The sequence below is a fragment of the Puma concolor genome, chromosome B1 (genome assembly GCF_028749965.1).
Source record: "Puma concolor isolate L17-30 chromosome B1, mPumCon1.1.hap2, whole genome shotgun sequence".
Classification (NCBI taxonomy): Eukaryota; Metazoa; Chordata; class Mammalia; order Carnivora; family Felidae; genus Puma; species Puma concolor.
Genome location: NC_141670.1, coordinates 115,396,842 through 115,419,981, shown reverse-complemented (window position 1 = coordinate 115,419,981; position 23,140 = coordinate 115,396,842). Strand labels below are relative to the sequence as shown.

Below are 23,140 nucleotides of genomic sequence, written 5' to 3'. Positions count from 1 at the left end.
ACTGATCCTTTGGAGAATTCCCGATCTCTCACCTATATTTTCAAGCTATTCTCCCACGTAAGCCAAAGACATTCATGTGTTCTAAGGTAGTCAGGACACAAGTGAGATCAGGAATCATGGACTTGTTGAGGCTTACCCGAAAGCCAGTTTAGTTTCCATCTCCAGGTCTCTCTGTGGTTCATGTGGGTTCCCCGTGGATTGAGTGGTAAAGAAGAATCCTGCTGGCAGCACCCTCTCTGCTTGGGGACTTTCCTATCACCCCACTTCCTGCAACCCCCTACTCCCATGGCCCCTCCTTTTCCCATTCCATCCCAGTGCTGACCCTTAAAACGAATGGATCCAAAATGCAACTCACAGGCACTCCTGGCATTCCACGAGGGCCATCTTTCCCTGTGTCCCCAGGAGGCCCTCTTGGGCCGGGAGGGCCTGGAGGTCCTGGAGGCCCAGCCTGCCCTTGGTCACCCTACAATGGAGAAGCAAACAGACCAACAGTGACCATGAAAGATAAAGATCCAGGTCTTCTTTTCAACACTTTAAATTTGTATTATCTAATCCACATTTACACTATGAAAAGAACCAGAACAATCAGAAACATGAAGCCCATAGGCAATTTGCCTGCCAGCAGGGAGCAAATAAATATTCATGCTGGGTGAGCTGAGTAGATGCTATTAAAATCAAAGCAGCTCAGGAACCAGCACTCACAGCTCTTGGAAATAGTGTGTATGTTATCATGATATTCAGAGCTGTTAGAAAAGTTCTGCATAACTTAATTCGTGACAATGCTGCATCAGTTATATTCACCTTGTTTAATAAAATGACTGCATTTGTAGCTGGACAAATGTGTTTGCTCTTTCATAACCTACAAAATTAAACATACAGGCTCTTGTCAAACTGTATAATAATTTACAAATTACCAAAGCCAGAGAGCTTGGAAACTGGATCTATTACTGGATATAACTTAAGCTTTTTTTTTTTTTTTAATTAAGAAAAAATTAGGCATTCTATACATTTTTACTTTGGTACTTTCATATACATTTCAAACAAATGCAGCTCATGAGACATAATTTTGTTCTAGGATATTTCCAAATAAATACCCCCACCCCACCCCCACCCATGAGAGATGAATGGTAAAGCAACAGTAAATGGAGTAATCACTGAATGTAAAGAAGAAATCAGACTTGAGCAAGAATAAGCACTACCTTAATGAGGCGGCGTTTAATGAGCTGCTGATCAGCAGAGAGAAACCCATGATTGATTTTAGGAAACACCATCTGATCAGTCAGGTGAGGTCAAAGGTTGAAGTTCAGAGGTGAGAGAGTTGGAGAATAGACATCAGAAGGCCCCAAGAAAGAAATAAAGATATTCACATTAGGCTTATAATGACCATTAAACAAAACAGAACTGGTGCTTGTGTCTGACATCAGACTATCTGGCTCTTCTTGAAGGAAATATAACCCTAAGATAGGATGGCAAGAACAGATTTTTAGTGAGGGAGGAATCTTTTGGATCCCATCATTCCACTGTGGCTGTTAGGCCTCTTTCATGTAGTATGTTAAAGAAGCAGGAAAGCTCCCATCACCCACATCCTGCCCTCTGAGCAGAGAGTCTAGAGACCAAGCACCAGTTCAAATTCCGTCAGACTTGTCAACCAGCATAACGTGGCAGGAACGTGACTGCCATTTTATAAATGCCCTAAGTCCATAATACTTAGGATCATTTAACTGATCATTTAACCAAAAAACATCACAGAGTGTTGGCATGCGTGCAAATTAAACCATCAAGGTGTGGCTCGGTCCTAGATAGCCACGTCTGCCTCTCTTCATTACCCTTGCTCAACTTCAATATCCTTCTCTCTTTCTGTTCAAGATTCTCCTCAATAGATATTTGACCTCGTTGATGTAGGCGAGGTCCCAAGGATCCAATAACTCAATGCATATGGTGAAAAGAGCAAGTGGACTTGGCAAGCCAATTTAGCTGTTCTCGCTCACTCTTATGCTGATTGCGGGCTCTGACTGAGCAGCATGGGTGCCAACCACAAACCTTGACGGTGAGGATCTGATTACTGTGCAGAGCAGCAACTGTGGGGAAGCCTGGCAGACCCTATGGACGTGGGACAGCACCAAAACAACACGACACAAAACGTCACACAGACATTCTACTGATGGACAAACAAAACAAGCGTGTATCTAATGCCACCCTGTCCCAGCTCTAAGTCTTGTCTTGTTTGACACACTGTAAAGGAAATCAGACACACAAGGCCCCCAGGTAACACATTCCTTAAATGGAAAGGCCAGATTGAGAACTCATTGTAACTTCTCTTGTGGCAGTTACACTGGGATCCGTGTATATACTCTTAGCACTTCTAGAATCTTACATACAAAATGTTAGCACAATATAGAGATAACTGCAGACACTGTTATGAAAGCAACACCGTAATTTCCCTCCATGGATATTCTGTTTACAACTCATTCTGTTTACAACTCAGGACATACATGTATTAATTCTATTAATTTTTTTTTTTTTGACAATACTGAACAGAATTTTGCAGTCTGATCAGAAGTATTTCTCAGAATAAATGCAGTTTGCCTCACAAAAGATAGTCTTACCACCCACATATCAAAATTTCTCCCTCCAATCATATGATGATTCTCAGATCTTTCCTGTTTCAGGAATTCCTGCAGAGATGGTGGGTAGAAATCTGTCTCCTACAACATGTGTATTTCATGTCAGAGGGATTTATGGTCACACTCTGCAGTAATCACTTCTGTCATATAACTTTTCCAAAAGAACTTGACAGTTCACACAACCCCTTGAAGCAGAAAAGTGGTTTTGAATTCCTTAACCAAGGAGAACAGGGGAGAGATATTTTAGAGACTTGTACTTCACTAACTTGTACTAACCTGTCTTCATAGGTGCTATCAATTGGATAGGTCTGAGAGAGAACTTTGGCCTGTGTTCTGTATCTTTTCCGACATGAGATATTGCAGCCTTTTATTCCATTTTTTTCTCCACACAGAACATGTTTACCGTACAAATAAAATAAACAGCAACCACAGCTTACATGGACTCAAGTGTCTGCAGGCTTCCCAGACACTCCGTCTTGCTCACTGCCCTTCCCCTCTTCTGCCCAAATCTATTATGAGGATATCCTTAGTAAAGGCCCATACATTTCTAGTTTTTGAAATTTTGTGAGTCTTGGCATAGTCCTCTGCCTTATTTCCGCCTTATTTGGGATATAATTTTCTTTTTTTTTTTTTTCAACGTTTATTTATTTTGGGGACAGAGAGAGACAGAGCATGAACGGGGGAGGGGCAGAAAGAGAGGGAGACACAGAATCGGAAACAGGCTCCAGGCTCTGAGCCATCAGCCCAGAGCCTGACGCGGGGCTCAAACCCACGGACCGCGAGATCGTGACCTGGCTGATGTCGGACGCTTAACCGACTGCGCCACCCAGGCGCCCCTACTTTTCTTTTTTTAAAAGAACCAATAAAATTATGTTTGCAGCATGAAGACATCTCTTCAGCCCTAATGACTTTGACTTTCATTCTTTGGAGCTGGGACTTCTCAGGAAGCAAAAGCAGAGGACATCTTATCTGTTTTAGCAAATCCTTTCTGATAAGGCTATTAAGTGTCTGGGTAATTTTGAGGTGACCTGTATCCTCTTTTTTCTTCTCCCTAAGTAAAAGCCCTTGAAACATAGATGCTACCCAAATTCAGAAATGCTACAAGTTGGAAAACAGATGTGTACAATTTGCTTTTGTTTTACTATGGAATATGAGTTTAAAATGTTATTAGATGGTAATGTGCCAGCATCTTTCCATCTGTGACTCATTAGCCCTATATTACACAGTCAGAATTTTATATATAAACTTCGTCTTTATGTAACAAAGAACAAAAACAGATACAAACAAGAAGTGTATGAGGGATCAGAATCTTGACTAGTGGCGATAAATCATAATGTCACTTTGAACAGGATTATCTAACAAAAATAACTTAAAATTAAAAGCCTTTAACAGCACACATGGTAGGACTTACAAAAGTTTTGAAATCTGAATGTATAAATAAGTCACTTCTTGTACTCATATCTGAGCATGACCAGCTTGCTGTTTGATCATATTTTCTAAATGCTCACAAAAAGCATTAGCTTCATAACTTCTTAGTTTGGTTTCCAGTGTTAGCGAGATCTAAAGAGGGAAGTGGATAGGTAATTCTCATCTCAGATAGATCCTTTTCACTAAACAGAAAAACCTCTATTTGAGGAAGCTGATTTTATATTCCTCAATCATCTTAACTGTAGAAAATGCTACCGATTAGGTGCTTAGAGCTACATTGTAAAGATTTTATTAATGAGCTAGGCAACAGGATTTCAGAAGTTTATACGTAACAAAGTAGAAAGGGACATGTGGAAGAATTCTCTTAAATTCTAACAAAAATCCCATGGCTTAGGCTGCAATTTCCTAGGACCTGGTGCTCTTCAAAACTGTGGTAATGCTTGAAGGGTACATGCCAGGGTGGGGTGGGGTGGAGGCAGTGGATAGGGGTTATGTAAAGGCAATAATAAATATGGCACATCTTCCTTAAGAGTCAAGTTTGACAAATGTTAAATAATTTTAAATATTTTTATGTAAAGCAATGTCATATTATGAGGTAGAGTGCAAAATTTGCACAAATTTTTAAAACTTTTACCATTTGATCATGGTAGAGAACCTCATCTCACAGGGGATACCTCTACATTACAGGTAATACTGAACTAACCCTCTTCTTCCCACAGGAGGTCTTTGGTGGATAAGTTTGGAAAGTACTGGTGGTGAATACTTATCTGTAAGTCATGGCTTTACGTGGCCATAAGAGTTAGTCCTCCCTGGCCATTCACACAGAGTGCACTTTTCCATTAACTACGCCATTTTTTTCCATGATATCATTAGTCATAGTCCTTTCTAAATAAATGGAATGGACATATTTCACTTGGTTTTACATCTTGGAAAACTTGCCTGGTACACAGATGGTTCAAGTGGGTGTGGGAAAAAACTGTCTCTCCAGAAAAACATGGAGAAAGAGTCCGGGAATAAGCTAAAATGTTAAAATAATGTGTACAATTTTCACTCCCAAATATTTTGAATTTTTAAGAAATTGGATGTATAAGAGTGTAAAATATTCAACCCATTTTCCTCTTGAGAGCATACTCAAGCAACTAAACAATTGCTTAATTAAACACTAAATCCTGTGACATCCTGTGAAGTAGGTTACTATCTTGGACCAGTGTTTTGACACCATGTTAGGAGAAAGTCTATATCCCTTCATTACCTTCTAGAAGCAAAGAGGCAAGCCTACCCCAAAGAAATGTTGAACAAATACATATTACATAAGAGATGCTTCTAACTACTTACAGAGCCATAATTCAAGATGCTATTGTGTATTGTATACGCAGTAATGGTGTTATATGATTACATTATAGTGAGAAAACTTTGTGTTTGGTCAAAAGTATTCAATAAGGCAACTATAGAGCCAAGAATTTAATCCAGGACTTTTAATTCCAGACTTTCTCATCATGCAATTTACATGTCTTTAATTTCTTTCTACTTTTATAGTTGGAATATTAGAAGTTGACTAACACCACCAATATTTAAGAAGTATTTATTGACTATCTTCCATGCAGCATTCACTGCCTAGGCATGGGAATCGAATGGTGAGCATGACCCCAGGCTTACAGGGGTCAACATCTAGTGGGGAAACAGGAAAAAATCAGCAAGCAGTAATCATATGGAGGGATGACCATTTTGGTGGGGAAGGAGAGGGGCCACAGAGTAAATAAAAGTGTGCCTGATGGTAGGTTTGAGGACCTCTGGGAAACTTCCCAAGCCACACGAATGAGGGGAAGAGGGTTGGTAGAGCAAGAGAACTAAAGACAGAGATATCATTTAGGAAAATGTTATAATAGTCTAGTTGAGAGATGATACCCTAGGACTAGAGAAGGGACAAATCCATAGTTTCAAGTGATATTAAGGAGGTGGAATACGCAGCACTTGCAGCTTGGCTGAGAACATAAGGGAGAAGGAGGAGCAGTGAGTGGTCCTACATGTCTAGCCTGAACGCTGGAGGATGATAGAGGAATCACTAGTAATGAATAGGTTTTCTGGGGCAGGTAGGTGTTCATGGATGGTGAATTCAGTTAGGGACTTGTTGAATTTGAGGCATCTAAGAACAGCCAAGGCATGGCAGCTAGATATGCATTTAAAATCGTCAGGAGAGAAGTGAGAATGACAAGTCATAGGGCTGCCTGAAGTCATGTAGAGAGGTTGGAGAGAGAACAGACCTAGAAAACAGCTCTTGGAAAGACTTCGATTTTAGGGATGAGCAGAGGAAGAGGCAACCACAAAGAGAAATAATAAAATGTGGTTGTAAAAGTAGGAGAAACACTAACTCACCTCACAAATTTCTACACAGGCAAATGACTCAGAATGACTCATTAATGAAAACTGCATCATTCGTTGTGTTGTATAAATGCACATGAACTGAATTCCTCCACTCACTGTTGCACGTAGAGGTAATCTAGAAACTAACAATGGGCAATGCCACTGACAGTGGATGCTCACTGATATGCACAGGGGAGTATAACTGAGATTGTAGAGGTACAGAGGAAAAATTAAACTATTATTTTAATTATAAAGGTGGACCCCCAATAGCAAATCATATTGGAAGAAAAAATATGTGTTATGCTAAGAAATGAAAATCCCTGAGTTTCTCCATAATGTAAATAGTATCATGATTCTGTTAGCCCCCAATATATCATGCATAACAACACAACCATTACAGTAGGTATGTGTGCAGCATAAATAAAGATGAATATTCCGAGACATTGATAAAATGATTTCTAGCTAAGAAAGACCAGATGGGAAAACATTGTATAGGATGCAGAAATATTTAGGTAAAAGAATAACTTGAGTTTAACAGCAGGAACTGTTAGAAAACAAAATAGGCAAAGAAAAGAAATTAAGAGAAAGGAATTTGCTGCTAAATCATTTCATTCTGCAGTAGATGGTAAAATCTGTCTTAATAGAAAAATTAAGTACATGAAGCTAAATAGCAATGGAATCCTTTGAATAGTCAAATGCCATGAGCCTGAGAAAATCAGAATTTCTAACGGACTGAAAAGGATTGGCTTATAGAAATATTAATTATGGGGAAGAACTAGCTTTCTGGGCTGAATATGATGTTGATTCAAAAAGTTAATTTTTCTTTTTAATAGATATTCTAAGTTCCATCCTATTGTGTTAACCCTAGTCACTCCAAAAATTATCTTTTTATATGTAAATGATACATGTGAATTTGAAAATTATTTAGAAGAGAAAGAGAACAATACAGTCCCTACATTGGCAAATGTCATTAAATACTACTGCCACTAAAATGCTAAGTAAACCGTACTGTAAAAGATCCGTGAATAAGCAGAAAAATGGCAGATACCCTCCAACACTGGCAAGTGTAAAGTATATGAAAAACTTCCTATGCCACACGTACTGAAAAAGGCTCCATTTGTTATGTACAATCTAATAAGGATTCCAGGGGGGTGTTGTAATGTTTCCTAAAGATATATGGCTAAGAAAGAGCCACAGAAGATGAGACCCCGTGAATAAAGGTAAGATTCCTGAAGGAGCTTTGCCCTACCCTGAGGCAATCAGAGAAGCAGAGACACAGGATAGGGGTGGGGTGGCGGTGGTAAACAGCTTCAGAGTCTGGGAGAAAACAAAGTAAAATTGTGTCAGTTTTATTTATATAAACTGTGCTATCATTGAATTGGAGCTATTCTCTTTAAGAGAACATCAAGAGAACAGTCCTGTTTTAGGGTTTCTTCATAATAAAGATAATAAATAATGATGACAATGGTAATGATGACAGTGGTCACCATTCACATGATATGTACTATGTGCTAGGTATTATTGTAAGAGCTTTATAAATGTTAACTGTTTTAATTCCCATAACAACTATTTGACAGATGAGGAATTTGAGGCATGAAGAGGTTTTGCCCACTTTACTGTAAGTAGAAGAGCCAAGACTCACACCCTGGCCATCATCTATGCCTTAGCCATTATACTTTCCATACATCCTTCATAGTCTCTGTATTTCATTCCCATTTATTCATTCATTTATCAAGGAGAATTTAATAAGATCCTACAAGAAACAAAGCAATAGTTGGACATTGAGATTAGAAAGCCGTATCCCAGGCTTCAGGGAACTTAGACTATAACCAAGAAAGGCAGATGTTAAATATGCAATTACAAATGTGGCTGGGAGATCATATATATATATGTATGTATATATATATATACATACATATATATATATTCTTTTTCTCATATTTTTTCCAATTCCTTTGTCCCTCAGTCAGGTTCTTAGTTGGCCATCTGCTATTGCCTCAGAAGAGGTATAAGGAGGCAGGGTGGAAAACACAACTTGTCTACCAACATTTCTAGAAACTGAAAATATCTAGGAAGACACTACCCCAAACTGGAAGAGAGGAAATAGGTCTGTGGTCCCCAAGAGCAGAGGGAGAGACTAAGCCCTGCTTCCCAGCAGCAGTTTCAGAAAACAACAACACCTCAAACAAAAAAGCCACATGACATGTCTAGATGCATGAGACTGTGCGCAACCTTGCAAAACATTCCCTTGCATTAACCATGGCACAGAAGTAGCAGAAATTTTCCCATGCCCTATAGATGCAGCAACAACACACTACATGTGAAGGGCCATGCAGGTCAGTCAAGCCACGCTGCCTCTCAGCAGCAAACTTGAACTGATGGCCAAAGACCAGGTACCTCTCAATTTCCACTCCAAATTTTTTGATACTATAAGACCTCAGAAGTGTGAATCAGTCCAAAAGGAGGAGGAAAGTGTGGACATGCCAAGAAAAGTGATGTTTTGTTTTTTGTCAGCTGAGAAGAATGGAGGATTCAGTTTCAGAAATCACATCAGATTCAGAAATCAAACTGTTATGGAAAATGAAGTCATATTTTTTACTCACTTGAGTTTTTGGATTGAAAATCACACCCCAAAAGTGAATAGGATGACTGTTAACAAAACAAAAACTATGAGAGTACAAAGAAAATGACCTAACAAGGTCAGCTAGTCAGGCAGGATTGCCCCCAAAAAGTGGTATTTAAGTTGAGACCTGCAGAATGTGGGGGCATACAGACCCGTGGTGCCTGGCTACTCTCAAAGGGCACTGATACCTTCCCTTCCTGATAGTATCATCAAGGTGAATACTAAAACCAAGGAGAAAAATATATTTTCCTTTACCGAAGAAATACTGAATCTACACTTGGAATACAAAGATTGGGTCCTATTTTAGGTATTCCCTTGAGATCTAGGCACCATTCTCCATTTGGGCAAGGTTAAGATAAAAGCAATGGTAATGGCTATAGGGTATAGGATTCCTGTGGGAGGTCAGATTGATGAGAATGAGAGAGAGATTAACTAAATATCCATTCCTTCCTACAATAAATGTCTCTTAAGTACATTCTACATGCCAATTACAGTGAGAAAAGCTGTGGGGGTTTAAATCTAGTGAAGAATGGAGGCTATCATAAGAATACCAATTTAAGTGGAAAATATGCTAAATTAGTGCTGTAATTAGAGGGGCAGGCAGTAGGCTATTTAAGCACATTGTGGTTGGGAAATGGAGTAAGTCTCCTAAAAGATGGGATTTGAGCCAGGGGAGGAAGGATGGAAGGGAGGAAGGACAATGGTATTTGAGGTGGGGTATAGACTTGGGCTTAGGGAAGAAGGTATTTCAGTCTGACATCCAGTGAGCAAAGAGGTGGGAAATAAGTTGAGTTTGGTTGGGGGGAAGCACATACTTTTTTAGGGAAGAGCTGGAATGGTTGACAGAGTATAGATGTGCAAGGTCTTCCAAGAAGCTCAAAGGGGGAAGTAGTGGAAAGCCACAGAAATATTTACATAATGAAAGTGCCATGGCATATGCAGGTTTGAGGAAGACAATCCTGGCAAAACTATGAAGAAAAGGTTAAAAATCAAAATATAGTTCATGATCATTTATCTGCAATTTCAAAATCCAAAGTCCCTGAAAATAACATTTCTTTATAAGTTTAACTAAAGGTTTTCTAAGTTTGCAGCAAACTCATCTGGTATCAAAACCTTATTTGAACAGATGTGAGGTTACTTATCACTAATATTTCTTCTTAGTGTGAACATGCATGTGTTTTGCTGAAGAAATTGATGGTTTGATTACAGGGTGCCTCAGGCCTCTCTAAGAGTGTCAAACAATATGTGATGTATGAGTAATATTAACTTTATAATGCCTAAAAACTAAATCCTGAAACACAGTTGGCTCTGAGAATTTCAAAGAAGGATTGTGAGCTTGTTTCAAAGTTGATAACAAAGATCCCTTCAACAGAATTAAAGGTTATAGAAAGAGTAGTAAGATTTGAAGTTAAGGCAATGAATTTAGTTTTGAACAATAAAATTTGTTAATATAGGCTTGTCTGGCAAATGCCCTGTCTAAACATGTGGCAATCTAAATTATATATTATAATTTAAACCAGTTTATAGAAATTAAAGATAAATTTACTTTTATAATTTCAATTTATATATTAATCAGAACTACCCATATCAATTGTTATCTAGCATATATATTTTAATCAATTGTAATGAATAAATAAGTACATTATAATTAGCACATTTTTTGCAAGTAATTGTAAGAAAAAATGGACCTGTGAAAATTTTTTGTTCAGGAAATTAAAAACAAAACAAAACAAAACAAAACAAAAAAACCCTTCCAAAGGTCTTGTTTAGAACATCATTTGATTACCAAACACTGCACAATGATTTGCTTAAAACTTCCACTTGAAAAATATAATTCTGGGGGAGCCTGGGTGGCTCAGTTGGTTAAGCGTCCGACTTCGGCTCAGGTCATGATCTTGTAGTTTGTGAGTTCGAGCCGCGTCAGGCTCTGTGCTGACAGCTTGCTCAGAGCCTGGAGTCTGCTTCAGATTCTGTTTCCCTTTCTCTCTGCCCCTCCCCCACTCACACTCTGTCTCTTTCTCTCTCAAAAATAAACATTAAAAAAAAAAACAAGAAAAAAATAATGCAAAAGCAAGCTTAAATTCCACCCCATCTGAATTTCATACAATTTGCATTTGAAATACAAATTCTGAATTATGGAGCCCAAACTATTAATCTTTTAATTCTCAAGGAAATTTCCCTCTAGGATGGCACAGCATCATGATGATGTGCAATACAATATTATTTTGCATCTATGCTTCTATAAAACCAAGGGTGCTTTGTAGTTGAAGTTGGCAGGTCAAGGGCTCAACTCAACTTGAATATACTCTGTTCATTTTCTGAAAGGGCTACATCAGAGCAAGGAGGCACAGTATGCATCAGGAAAGGACAGTACCAAGAAAACAGAGGATTCAATAGCTGACAGGGTACCTTAAACTGAAGGGAAAATAACTATTTGTCCAGTAGCCTGTGAGAAAAATTCAAGGTTTTTGCATTCTTCATTCTGGGAGAAAAATCAAAAGTGCCCTGTTGTTCCCTAAAAACTCTAGTGTCTGGGTTAATAGTATTTGCTAAACTTCCTTTGTATGATATTAGATTGAGTTGACTCTAAAATTCCTTTGGTATGCTCCCTGGATGGTAGCCTCTCTTCTCCTTCCCAAGAAAGAGGTAGATATCTGGAAGCCAGCCTGTGAAAGCTGGTGAGAGTCCCATGGGGCTCAGCTATATGGGTGGAGAGTTACCCTTGTATTTTCTACTCTATCTCTGAAGGTCACCATCTTCCATAAATAAATTTGAGCCCATAGCAAATGTCTGATAGCCCTCTGAGATAATGGAGCCCTTCAAAATGACCTTAGTACCAAAAAAGGCAATAGAGTACTTGTGCAAATTCACCAGAGAGTAATGTTACTTGGAGTAATACTACTCTAGATATCTTTCTCCACTAATCCTACTCTAGATACTTTATAATTGGTCCTGTTCTCTAATGTCCCTCTTTGGTCTGCATCCTACATTTTTAGTGTTTTCCCAAAGGGCTATTCAATTACATAAAATTAGTCTGTGGCTTGAAAGCATTCCTGAAATTTGCAGGTTTCCATACTGGGCTAAAATATTGATTGCAATTTAGAACATGTTTGAATGCCCTATAGTTATCTTTATATTTGATGTCCCTTGTGCATATGGACTAAACTCAAATGACTATAAGCACTAGGCCAATAATATAGATAAAATAACAAGTTTATCACAAAAGGAAGCGGGCAGGCTTGGCTGCACAGGAGCCAAGTCAGGGCTAAAAGGAAACAATGAGGACGCCACTTATTTTGCCTTAGGGGAAAGCAGACAGGGCTGTTACATCTTCGTGTGCTTCGAGGGAAGCAAGAAATCCAAGGATTTTTTTGAAAGAATGTTTCAGATACTAAATGTTCATAACCAATTCAAATTTACTTAAAACAAAAATTATAGTCCAAACAAAAATACATTTGGAAGGGAGGATTTGGCCCATAGACCACCAGTCAAAGGTCTCCGATCTAGTGCTTTTGAATGTTGAATTGGAAACAAGACAAATGTCGAAAAGCTTTGCTTCAGAAAAGAGATAATACACTTAGTCCATTCGAGGAACTTTATCTTGTTGTATTAGCATTTAAAGAAAGAGTTACAAGTTCTCAGTGCCCCCATCACATGTTGTAATTCAGAGCACTGTTCTTAAATCATAAAACCTTCCAAAGGTGATTGCTATTCACGACCTCTATGAGGAAGAACAGAACAAGGTGTGATTCCTTGTTGAAAAGAAAGTACTGCATCCCACAGTGATGGATCCATCTGGGAGGAGTCCCATGATTTGAGCTCCTAATGAAAGAAGCGGTCGTAATCCATATTAAGAGTTATGGGTCTTTGGGAATCTCGGAATAGAATTTCCTGACTTCTGTGAAATTAAATCTAAACTTTATAATGATATGGATATTGGCAATCATAATACAAACTTTCTACTTTTTGGTTTTAATTTCCTGGTTGTGGTTGATGATATTGTTATTTAATGGAAGGCAGTAGACTTTTGATATGAAGTTGTAACATACTATAATACTTATCATTTAATTTTGTAAAGTAGTATTTATTTGCATATATAATTAACTAGAAACATCTACACTGACCATATTCAAACTCCTTTTTTACCTCAAATTTCTTTTTAGATCTCCTAATTTCAAATATTTCAATAATAATAAGTCAGCCCAAAATGTTAAGAGTAAAGACTAACTTGTCTCAGAAAGTTACTGAAAATGAGGGCTCAAAATAAGCTGTTAGCTGAAATTTCTGATAGTGTCAATCCTCTCATTATTTAAATGTACTTAATAGTCCAGTTATCAAAGAAATTTGGCATATAGAACAGAAGCAACATTTTTCTTCCTATGATTACAAGACCTAATTCAAAGTGTAACATGGTCTTTTAACATAATAAACACTAAATGAAATGTTTGCCTTATTTGCCAGTAAAGAAAAAAGAAGAAAGAACTGGGTTCTGTTTTTGAGCACATGAAGTGATGATATCACACATAAGTAAGACCAAGGAAAAATATTTCTCTGATGTCTTAGAAGATCTGAAAGCAACAGCCCAGACTCCAAAATACACCCATATTTCATAGGCCTTGTTTTTTCCCCTCAATGGGTCTCCAATGTCAGCACCCACAAGGAACAAAGTTTATGTTTTAAAAACCAGGGAGCATCTGGTTTACTCAGATAAGTAACCAGTTCCGCCACTTCATCAGCTACAACTTTTATGATTCCCATATGTGGCTAAAAAAATTACAAGATGTATGCCTATCATATCATTATTAAAATTAAATTACTTATTTACACAGAAGGCACCGTCAGCCCTTCTCCTTATGTGATAAGGGGTATTAGTAATTATGGAACGCAAAAGTGAAGAAGAATAATTTATCATTTTCTAGGACTGGGATGAAGCCTCGTAGCACATTAATACTACAATTATCCATATTTCTTGACTTATAAAATGGGGAAATTGTTTAATGTTTAGAAAATGGCACAAAAAAAGTGACTAAGAAAAAAAAATATTTTCAAAGGAACTACCGGAATCAGCTTTTCCAAGGCATCATTATCCAATTTGTGAATTATCAGGCCCTTAATTTCCCTTCCAGTCTCCTATCCTTTGTATGATTTCCTTTGTTATGATGAACACAATTAAATGTAAGGAAAGAAAGGAAAAAAGAAGTAGAAGTAAAAGGATTAATACAGGAAAGTGGCATGGAGCATTTAAATTTGTGTCAGGAGCACTAAGGTCCCACTGAGTTTGGGGAAAAAAATACTAAGGGCAAGAAGAGGATTTTTAGTTAGAATCAAAAGAAGAATAATAAAAGAATAGACCTTTTTTTCCCCCACTTTGGTCAACTGAGAGTAAAATGTTAATAGTTGATACAAGAAAGCAATAGCAGTCAATTCCTATTTAGCTTCTAATTCTCTATCAAACAGAAAAAATATATATATATATAGAGAGAGTAAATGTTATATATATATATCAAACAGAAAAAAAATATATAAAATATATAGAGTAAAATGTTAATAGGTGATACAAGAAAGCAATAGCAGTCAATTCCTATTTAGCTTCTAATTCTCTATCAAACAGAAAATATATATATAGAGAGAGAGTAAATGTTATATATATATATCAAACAGAAAAAAAAATATAAAATATATAGAGTAAAATGTTAATAGGTGATACAAGAAAGCAATAGCAGTCAATTCCTATTTAGCTTCTAATTCTCTATCAAACAGAAATATATATATATATATATATATATATATATAGAGAGAGAGAGAGAGAGAGAGAGAGAGAGAATGTTATATATATATCATACAGAAAAAATATATATATAAAATATATAGAGCAAAATGTTAATAGTTGATACAAGAAAACAATAGCAGTCAATTCCTATTTAGCTTCTAATTCTCTATCAAACAGAAATATATATATATATATATATATAGAGAGAGAGAGAGAGAGAGAGAGAGAGAAAATGTTATATATATATCATACAGAAAAAATATATATATAAAATATATAGAGCAAAATGTTAATAGTTGATACAAGAAAACAATAGCAGTCAATTCCTATTTAGCTTCTAATTGTCTATCAAACTGAATATATATATATATATATATATATATCAATTAAAAATTGGCATACATGTTGGTAGTATAAAACACCAAGAAAAGTGAAGAGACTAGAAGTGAAAACTTTTGGAATCTAAATCTATCTGAAGAAATGACTTTCTTAGACTGTAGAGCTTGAAGAAATGACTTTCAAAATACTGAGCATTTGCCACAATAATTATCAAACCATTCAGATAATTTTTTTTAGGAACTGTGAAAAAAAATAGAAGTAATAGAAGAAAAAAAAGGAGGAAGATAAATTCTGCAAAATATAGACAGACTGGTAAAATTTTATTAAGTCAAGACTAGATTGTTGGAGAAATTTTGCAAAAAAGCCCAAAAAGGTGATGTTTAAAAATATTTTCTTTAGGGGAGCCTGGTGGCTCAGTCAGTTAAGCATCCGACTTCGACTCAGATCATGATCTCGCAGTTTGTGAGTTTGAGCCCCGTGTCGGGCTTGGTCTGGACAGCTCAGAGCTTTGGATTCTGTGTCTCCTCTCTCTGTCCTCCCCCACTCGTGCTCTGTCTCTGTCTCTCATAAATAAATAAACATTAAATAACATTAAAAATATTTTCCTTATTTCCTTTTTAAAATGTTTATTTATTTTTGAGAGAGACAGAGAGGCAGAGAGAGAGGAAAGAGAGAATCCCAAGCAGGCCCCACACTGACAGCACAGAACCTGAAGCTGGGCTTGAAGTCAGGAACTATGAGATCATGACCTGAGCTGAAATCAAGAGTCAGTCGCTTAACCAACTGAATCACCCAGGCGCCCCTTCTTTATTTCCTTTTTAAAAACAGTTGTTAATAGATGGATGCACATCTATAACCAGATTACAGCAAGAGATTTGTCTGGGTCTCTTACATTATCCTTACATACTAAATTGAGAAACCTGAACTGAAAGCCAATAAAAATAGTGGATTTATAACCAATTGAACAATTAACCTACATAATAGTGCTTAATTGGCCATGTAGTTCACGTTCTCAGTCCTGATCCATTCAACATTTAACATCTGTATCAGCGAATTAGATTAGTCTTCTCCAACTTTGGATCTGAGAATAATTTCTCTCTCTCTATGTATATCTGTTTTTACACTTATGTCTTCGATCTCCAGAAAATGGGACAGAAGAAGAAATATAATACTTGTTGGATGGCAGAATTAGAGTGTACTAATAATGGGAAAATAAAAGTAAGGACTAGTATTTGGATCCAACAAATAAACTACATAAAAACACAATTGAGGAGCTAAGGGTTACACAGTGAGAAAAAACACTTTAGAATTTAAGTTGATAATAAACGTATGCATCGGTATATGATATGACAGCTAATGTTGTTTAAAGCCAGTCTAATTCCGGGCTATGACACAAACAGAAGAAGGGAGGCTATCTCCCATTTAGTCCAGCTGCATTAATGTGTTTAATTTCCGGACATCACCCTTTAAGGAGAACAGAGACAGAAGCATACGCAGAGAACAACCAAAATAGTAAGAAAGCACACAATTCTCACATGAGGAATGGATGACTGGAGCAGGGGAAGATGAGATGGGATATAAGAGCACTTTATTTATTTATTTATTTATTTAATGTTTATTTTTGAGAGAGAGAGAGAGAGAGAAAGCTCGCAAGTGTTACAAGTGGGAAAGGGGCAGAGAAAGAGGGAAGCACGGGATCTGAAGTGGGCTCTGTGCTGACAGCAGAGAGCCTGATGCAGGGCTTGATCTGAGATCATGACCTGAGCTGAAGATGGACGCTTAACCAACTAAGCCACCCAGGTGTCCCTAATAAGAGCTACTTTAAAGTTTATTCATTTTGAGAGAGAGAGAGAGAGAGACAGAGAGAGAAAGGAGAGAGAGAGAAAAAAATGAGCAGAGAGAGAGGGTACCAAGCAGGCTCCATGTTGTCAGCACTGAGCCAGATGTGGGGCTCCATCCCAGGAACTGTGAGATCATGACCTTAGCCAAAACCAAAAGTTGGACACTTAACCTACTGAGCCACCCAGGTGCCCCTAAGAGCTACTTTAAATGGATTCAGAACTGCATGTGGAACATAACCGCCTCCACCATGGCAAGGCATATTCAAACTTACGCTGGACCATTACTTGGTGAGGGATGTAGCAAATGAAGTTTGGAGGAGAAGGGCTTTGGGGTTCATTTTAACCTTATTCACTGTTTCTATAAGATCACTGAATGGCTGTCATGTGGAAGAGGAATTAGTTCAGAAGGCAGGATTAAAACAAAAGGTAGAGGATGTAGAGAACAGCAGATGTCAATTCAAAAAAAAAAAGGAACAATAAACACTTGTTGAATAAAGGATTTAATTACTTTGTGTTATTTAGAACTGTCTGTAATTATTAGTCTGCCTTCTAATATTCAGCATTGTCTGTAATTATTAATCTGCTTTGTAAGAGTGAGTGAGCTCCTTGCCACTTGAGGTGTTGGAATAAAACTCGAGAACCATGCGTTGAGCATACCCTATGAAAGTTTTTAGGCAATTGGCTGGCTATGAAATGGGTTTATTTTGTAGTTATAAGAGAAAGTTTGACGCAGCAGCAAGTGAAATCTGCGACCCATATAGTCTTCCTCCTCAGCACCTTTTTAAAATAGAACAACCAAGATTTATCTAGAAACCCTTTCTGGCACTGCCAAAAGATATTTAATTCTAACAAAAAATGAATTTTTCGTTCTTGTTTGTCCAACAGTTAAAAACACTATAAGAAACCAATGTTTCAAATGTGTACAACTCTTTTCTATAAAAGGAAATATAATCTACCTTATAGGACCCTTTAATGGCATTTAAAAAAAAATCCTTTGGGCCACACCCTCAAATTGTATATTTGTTGCCCTCAGAAAAAATCAGATTTAAATTTAATTTTATATCAAGGAAGACACAGAAAAAAAATCAGATAATACTATCCCAAATTAGTTCTTTTTCTTAAGATTTGCTAGTACAGTTATAAAGGGCAATTCCAAACAAACGTGCCTTTTATTTGTGATCCATCTAGACTATTTTGTTAGAAATTCTATAAGGGGAGATGTTTCCATTAAACCGATTCTGCAACCACAACAACAAAGACCCAGAAAACATATAAAGTGCATTAAAATAAGAATATTTTTAGAAGTTTACTGACTAGTATTATAAAGGAAATTACTTGGGTCCAATAAAAAAAATATGAAGCTAAGTTTATATTATTTTAAATATCCACAAATTTTAGCTACAAGCTATATAGATGTCTAAGCTGTATCATCTTAAGTAAAAAACCAACATGTATACTTTTGAAATTCTGAAATTTGGGGCCAGATTTTTCCTTAAAGGAGTGACTAAAGTGCAAGTCTTCTAAGTCTGTGTTGTTTCTAATTTTAAACATAAAAAACTAAAGGCCTAAAATTTATCTCTTTACTATTACTTGCATATTATTTAATTACTATTCTATTCTATACACAACTGGGGTAACTCACAAAAACTTCTGTTATTCAGTTCTTATTTCAACAAAAATGTTTTTAATTTTTAATTTTATTTTTTAATGTTTATTTACTTTTGAGAGAAAGACAGAGCATGAGCCAGGGAGGGCAGAGAGAGAGGAAGACACAGAATCCAAAACAGGCTCCAGGCTCCCAGCTGTCAGCACAGAGCCCAAGGCAGGGCTCTAACTCACTAACCACGAGATCATGACCTGAGCGGAAGCTGGATGCTTAACCGACTGAGCCACCCAGGTGCCCCTAAAATTCCTTTTTTAAAATGTTTTATTTATTTTGGGGAGGGAGGGAGGGAGGGAGGGAGAGAGAGAGAGAGAGAGAGAGAATCCCAAGTAGACACTATGCTGTCAGTGCAGAGTCCGACACGGGGCTCTATCCCATGACTCTGGGATCACGACCTGGGCCAAAATCAAGAGTCAGATGCTCTTGGGCCACCCAGGTGCCCCAATAATCTTAATATCTAATTCAGGTATTGCAAACCCCAGTGCCAACAGGGACAATGTATATATGTAAATAAACGAAGTAGGCTGAGTGTCACTGTGTGTAATGAGGAACACGTGCTCCATCTAAAGCAAGACAGACTCAATTCAGCTCCAGCCAACAGAAATTATAAAGGGATGTGTACCTACTAGTTATAGATCTTCCAATTTTCCAAGAGGAATAAAAAAATAATATTGTAATCATTTTGTACAGGGACAGGTGGCAACTACACTTATTGTGGTGGGCATTTCATAATGTATACAAATGTCAAGTCATTAGGTTGTACACTTGCAACTCACATAACATGTCAACTATACTTCAATTAAAAATAATTAATTGAACAATTTTATATTAAATTGCCTAATACTAAAATGTCAGCAACCAATTTGGGAAAAACAGAATTTCTCTTCTCAGAATCTGGTCCACAAGCTACCAGTTTGTAGCCTCTCCTCTGCCTCATGAGAATTATTAATTCAAAACGTAGAGGGAAGGTTGCACAAAATACTGTATATGTTTCAAAAACAAGGAAAAATAAAGACATTGAATTCCTTTCCCCTGCTATAACCAAGGGTGTTACGCTCTACCTTAAAAAGAAATCCTGTATAAATTGTGACAGTTTCTCAAACTACAACCCTGTTGGCACATGCAGTTTGATTTGACACATTCTAAAAATCCTGAGTTATTATAACAGTTACTGTATAAAATTCTGGGTAGATACCATGACTCAAACTTTGCATTCTTCTCTGACACATTTTATTAGAAAGACAGGGCTCCAAAGTGGAAGTAACACCAGCGACCAGTATAGAGTTACAACATTAACGTTCGACATTGTGCTGGTGACATAGCAAAAGCTTTCTCTATTTCGATTTTGTCTGACTTTTCTGCCTAAAAGTGTAAGTGTGAAGGGTGAAGTTGTAAATCTCTACATTAATTTTCTGAACAAATCCAAAATGTCTAATAGATCTCCAGATATTCCCCTCTTCCTGTACTCCTTAAAATTAATTTCCTTTTATAGTATTATTGAATAATTATGAATAACTTACTAAACAAAAGTTTATAAGACTGAAAAGTAATTTCGTACTAAGCAAAAAAAAAAAAAAAAAAAAAAAAAAAAAAAAAAAAAAGAAGAAGGAGGCAATAAAATGGCCTTATAAAGAAATGGCTTTATAATATTATATTCTGGAATTTCCCAACATCGGAGTTTCTTTGGAAACTTCACTTTGTCAAAGTCGAAATAATGTATGTTTATCCATACCAGAAAATGAAAGTGGTGAGTGTAGTGAGTTTAGGGCGTGAAGTTCTCAATTTAAACATAGTAGTTACACACTTGGCAGTGAAAGAATAACATCCAATTAAAAGGTAAAATACTATTCACTATTGTGTTCATCATCAAAGTTATACTGTTACATAGATTATAAATTCTTTAACCAACAAAGACATGATATCAAAGAAATGTTTTAAAAAATCAATAGAAATGGTTAAGTTGTAGCTAGCAGCTTTTTACCATATGATGGCTAACAGCTATGCTAATAAAAAGAAAATAGTTTCCGATTTTCAAACATCTGATAAAACTATACTAATGATTTACAATCTTTCCAATGTTTACTTTCTCAAAAAATAGTTCAGTTGGATAAAAAATAAATTCAGCAAGGAAGAATCAGGACTGAAAAATTACAAGGTGCTACAATAACTTGTTTTAAATGCAAAGAATATGTATGAGTCCCTTTCATATAAAAAAAAAGTTGATATCCCTAAGAAGGAATTCTGGTGCTGGCATTCTAGAACCCTATGTCTTCTTCAACTACTAAGAAACATAAAGAAGTCAAACAGCTAAGAAAAGGCAACTGAGTTCTGAACTAGGTTTCAAACTTTTCTCTGCTATTCAAGTCGAGGCAAGTATTTGTCGAAAAATTAATTAATTAGTATTAAGTGAAAAAGCTTAATCAGTAGATTCTACTACAATGTTAGAGCCAAATTTTGGTGTGATAGTCAAGAACAGTTACCATGATGGTTTCCATCTTACTTTGTAAAGAAACATTGAGAACAGTTTTCCTGGCAGGCTAAAACATGCAGGAAGAAAAAGTAAGCATTAAATTATGAAAAGTTAATTTATATTTTCTTTAAGCAATTTGGCAATGGCACACTGAATAGAAAGGTAAACTAGAAAGATATATCAATTTAATCCAATAAAACTTCACAGATTGCTTTGAATGTTTGCCTGTCTTTTCTTTCCTTTGTCTTTCTCCTCCTTCCCTCCCTCCCCTTTCTTTCTTTCTTTCTTTCTTTCTTTCTTTCTTTCTTTCTTTCTTTCTTTCTTTCTTTCTTTCTTTCTTTCTTTCTTTCCTTTCTCTTTCTTTCTTTCTTTCTTTCTTTCTTTCTTTCTTTCTTTCTTTCTTTCTTTCTTTCTCTTTCTCTCTTTCTTATTTCTCTCTTTCTACAAGATTATTGACTATCTTCTTCATGTTATACTTTTCATCTCTGTGACTAATTTATTTTATAACTGGAAGTCTGTACCTCTTAATCCTCTTTATCTATTTTTCCCATCCCCTCAGTGCCTCCCTCTACTCTGGCCAGTTTGTTCTCTGTATTTAAGAGCCTACTTGTTGTTATTGTTATTTGCTTATTTATCTTGTTTTTTAGATTCCATGTATAAATGTCATCATATGGTATTTGTCTTTCTCTGACTTATTCACTTAGTATGAGACCCTCTCGGTCTATCGACGTTGTCAAAGATGGTAAGATTTCATTCTTTCTTAGGGCTGAGTAATACATTATGTATATATATCATATCTTCTTTATCCATTCATCTATTGACGGACACTTAGGTTGCTTCCATATCTCAGCTAGTTTAAATAATGCCACAATAAACATAGGGTGCTTAAATCCTTTTGATTTACTGTTTTTGTTTTCTTTGAATAAATACCCAGTAGTAGAATTACTGAATCATCTGGTATTTTTATTTTTAATTTTTTGACGAACCTATTTTCCACAGTGTTTGCACCAATTAACGTTCCCACCAACACTGTGCAAGGGTTATATTTTGTCAACATCCTCACCAATACCTGTTATTTCTTGTCTTTTTTATACTAGCCATTCTAACTGGTGTGAGGTGATTATCTCATTTTGGTTTTGATTTGCATTTCCCCAAGGATTAATGATGTTGAACATCTTTTCATGTGTCTGTTGGCCATTACCTACCTTTTCTTAGTAAGAATTAGAGTATAAAAAAAAGTAGGTTCACATTTGAATGTATTTAGATCTTATATGTGAATAATAATCTATACTTCATAAAGACAGTATAGGCAACTACAATTTTAAGTGAATATTCACACATGCTATATATGTATATAAAATATCTCTATAGACAGAACAATTCTTAAATGAAAATTGATATATAAACACCTACATACAGAGTGATATGCAGTGTGATATTTTTAATCAATTGGCTGTGTAAAAGGCAAGTGTTTGATAATTCTTAATAAGAGAAACAACTTATAAACCTTGACAAAGACAAAATAACACAGCCTATGCAACTTAGTAACTGGGCATATTTTAGGTTCTCTGGTGTGCCCTGCATTTGGGCCTGGCTCCCTGAGTCACATGCCTCATTCCATACTTCCTACCTCACCAGCAGGAGAATTTCCCTTCAGCCATCCCGGAAATCTCATACCATGATGACTTCCTCTAAGTCACAAAGGGCTCAAGAGTTGGGTGAGATATTTCGAGGTTGAGCCACAATTTTAACAGTCTAGATAAACAGATTAACTCAGCTTCTGAAAATAAGCCTGATGAAAGGTCCAAGGAATGAAGAAATTTTTAAAAAATAACCCACAATGGAATGTCATCTTAGTTAAAAATTTGGTGGTGTCTCATCCAGCCTTTTTTCTTACTTGCCAATACACTCAGAATGTTCAAACTGATAAGTTCTTCTGAAGACATGGGAGCAAGGCAGGAATTACCACCTGTTGCTCGCCTGCACTTCCTAGGGTTGTAGTGAGTTTCTTCTTTATTTCA

The 23,140-nt window shown here is 36.4% G+C and overlaps 1 protein-coding gene across 1 annotated transcript in view; it reads right to left on the bottom strand.

Moving 5' to 3' along the window:
• Positions 1-23,140, bottom strand: part of COL25A1 (collagen type XXV alpha 1 chain) — a 469,078-nt gene that overhangs the window by 122,945 nt on the left and 322,993 nt on the right. Inside the window, exons 8-9 of the mRNA XM_025921769.2 lie at positions 2,041-2,100; positions 356-463 (exon numbers count right to left, since the gene is read on the bottom strand). Coding sequence (XP_025777554.2) covers positions 356-463; positions 2,041-2,100 — 168 coding nt within the window. The remainder of the gene's footprint in view (positions 1-355; positions 464-2,040; positions 2,101-23,140) is intronic.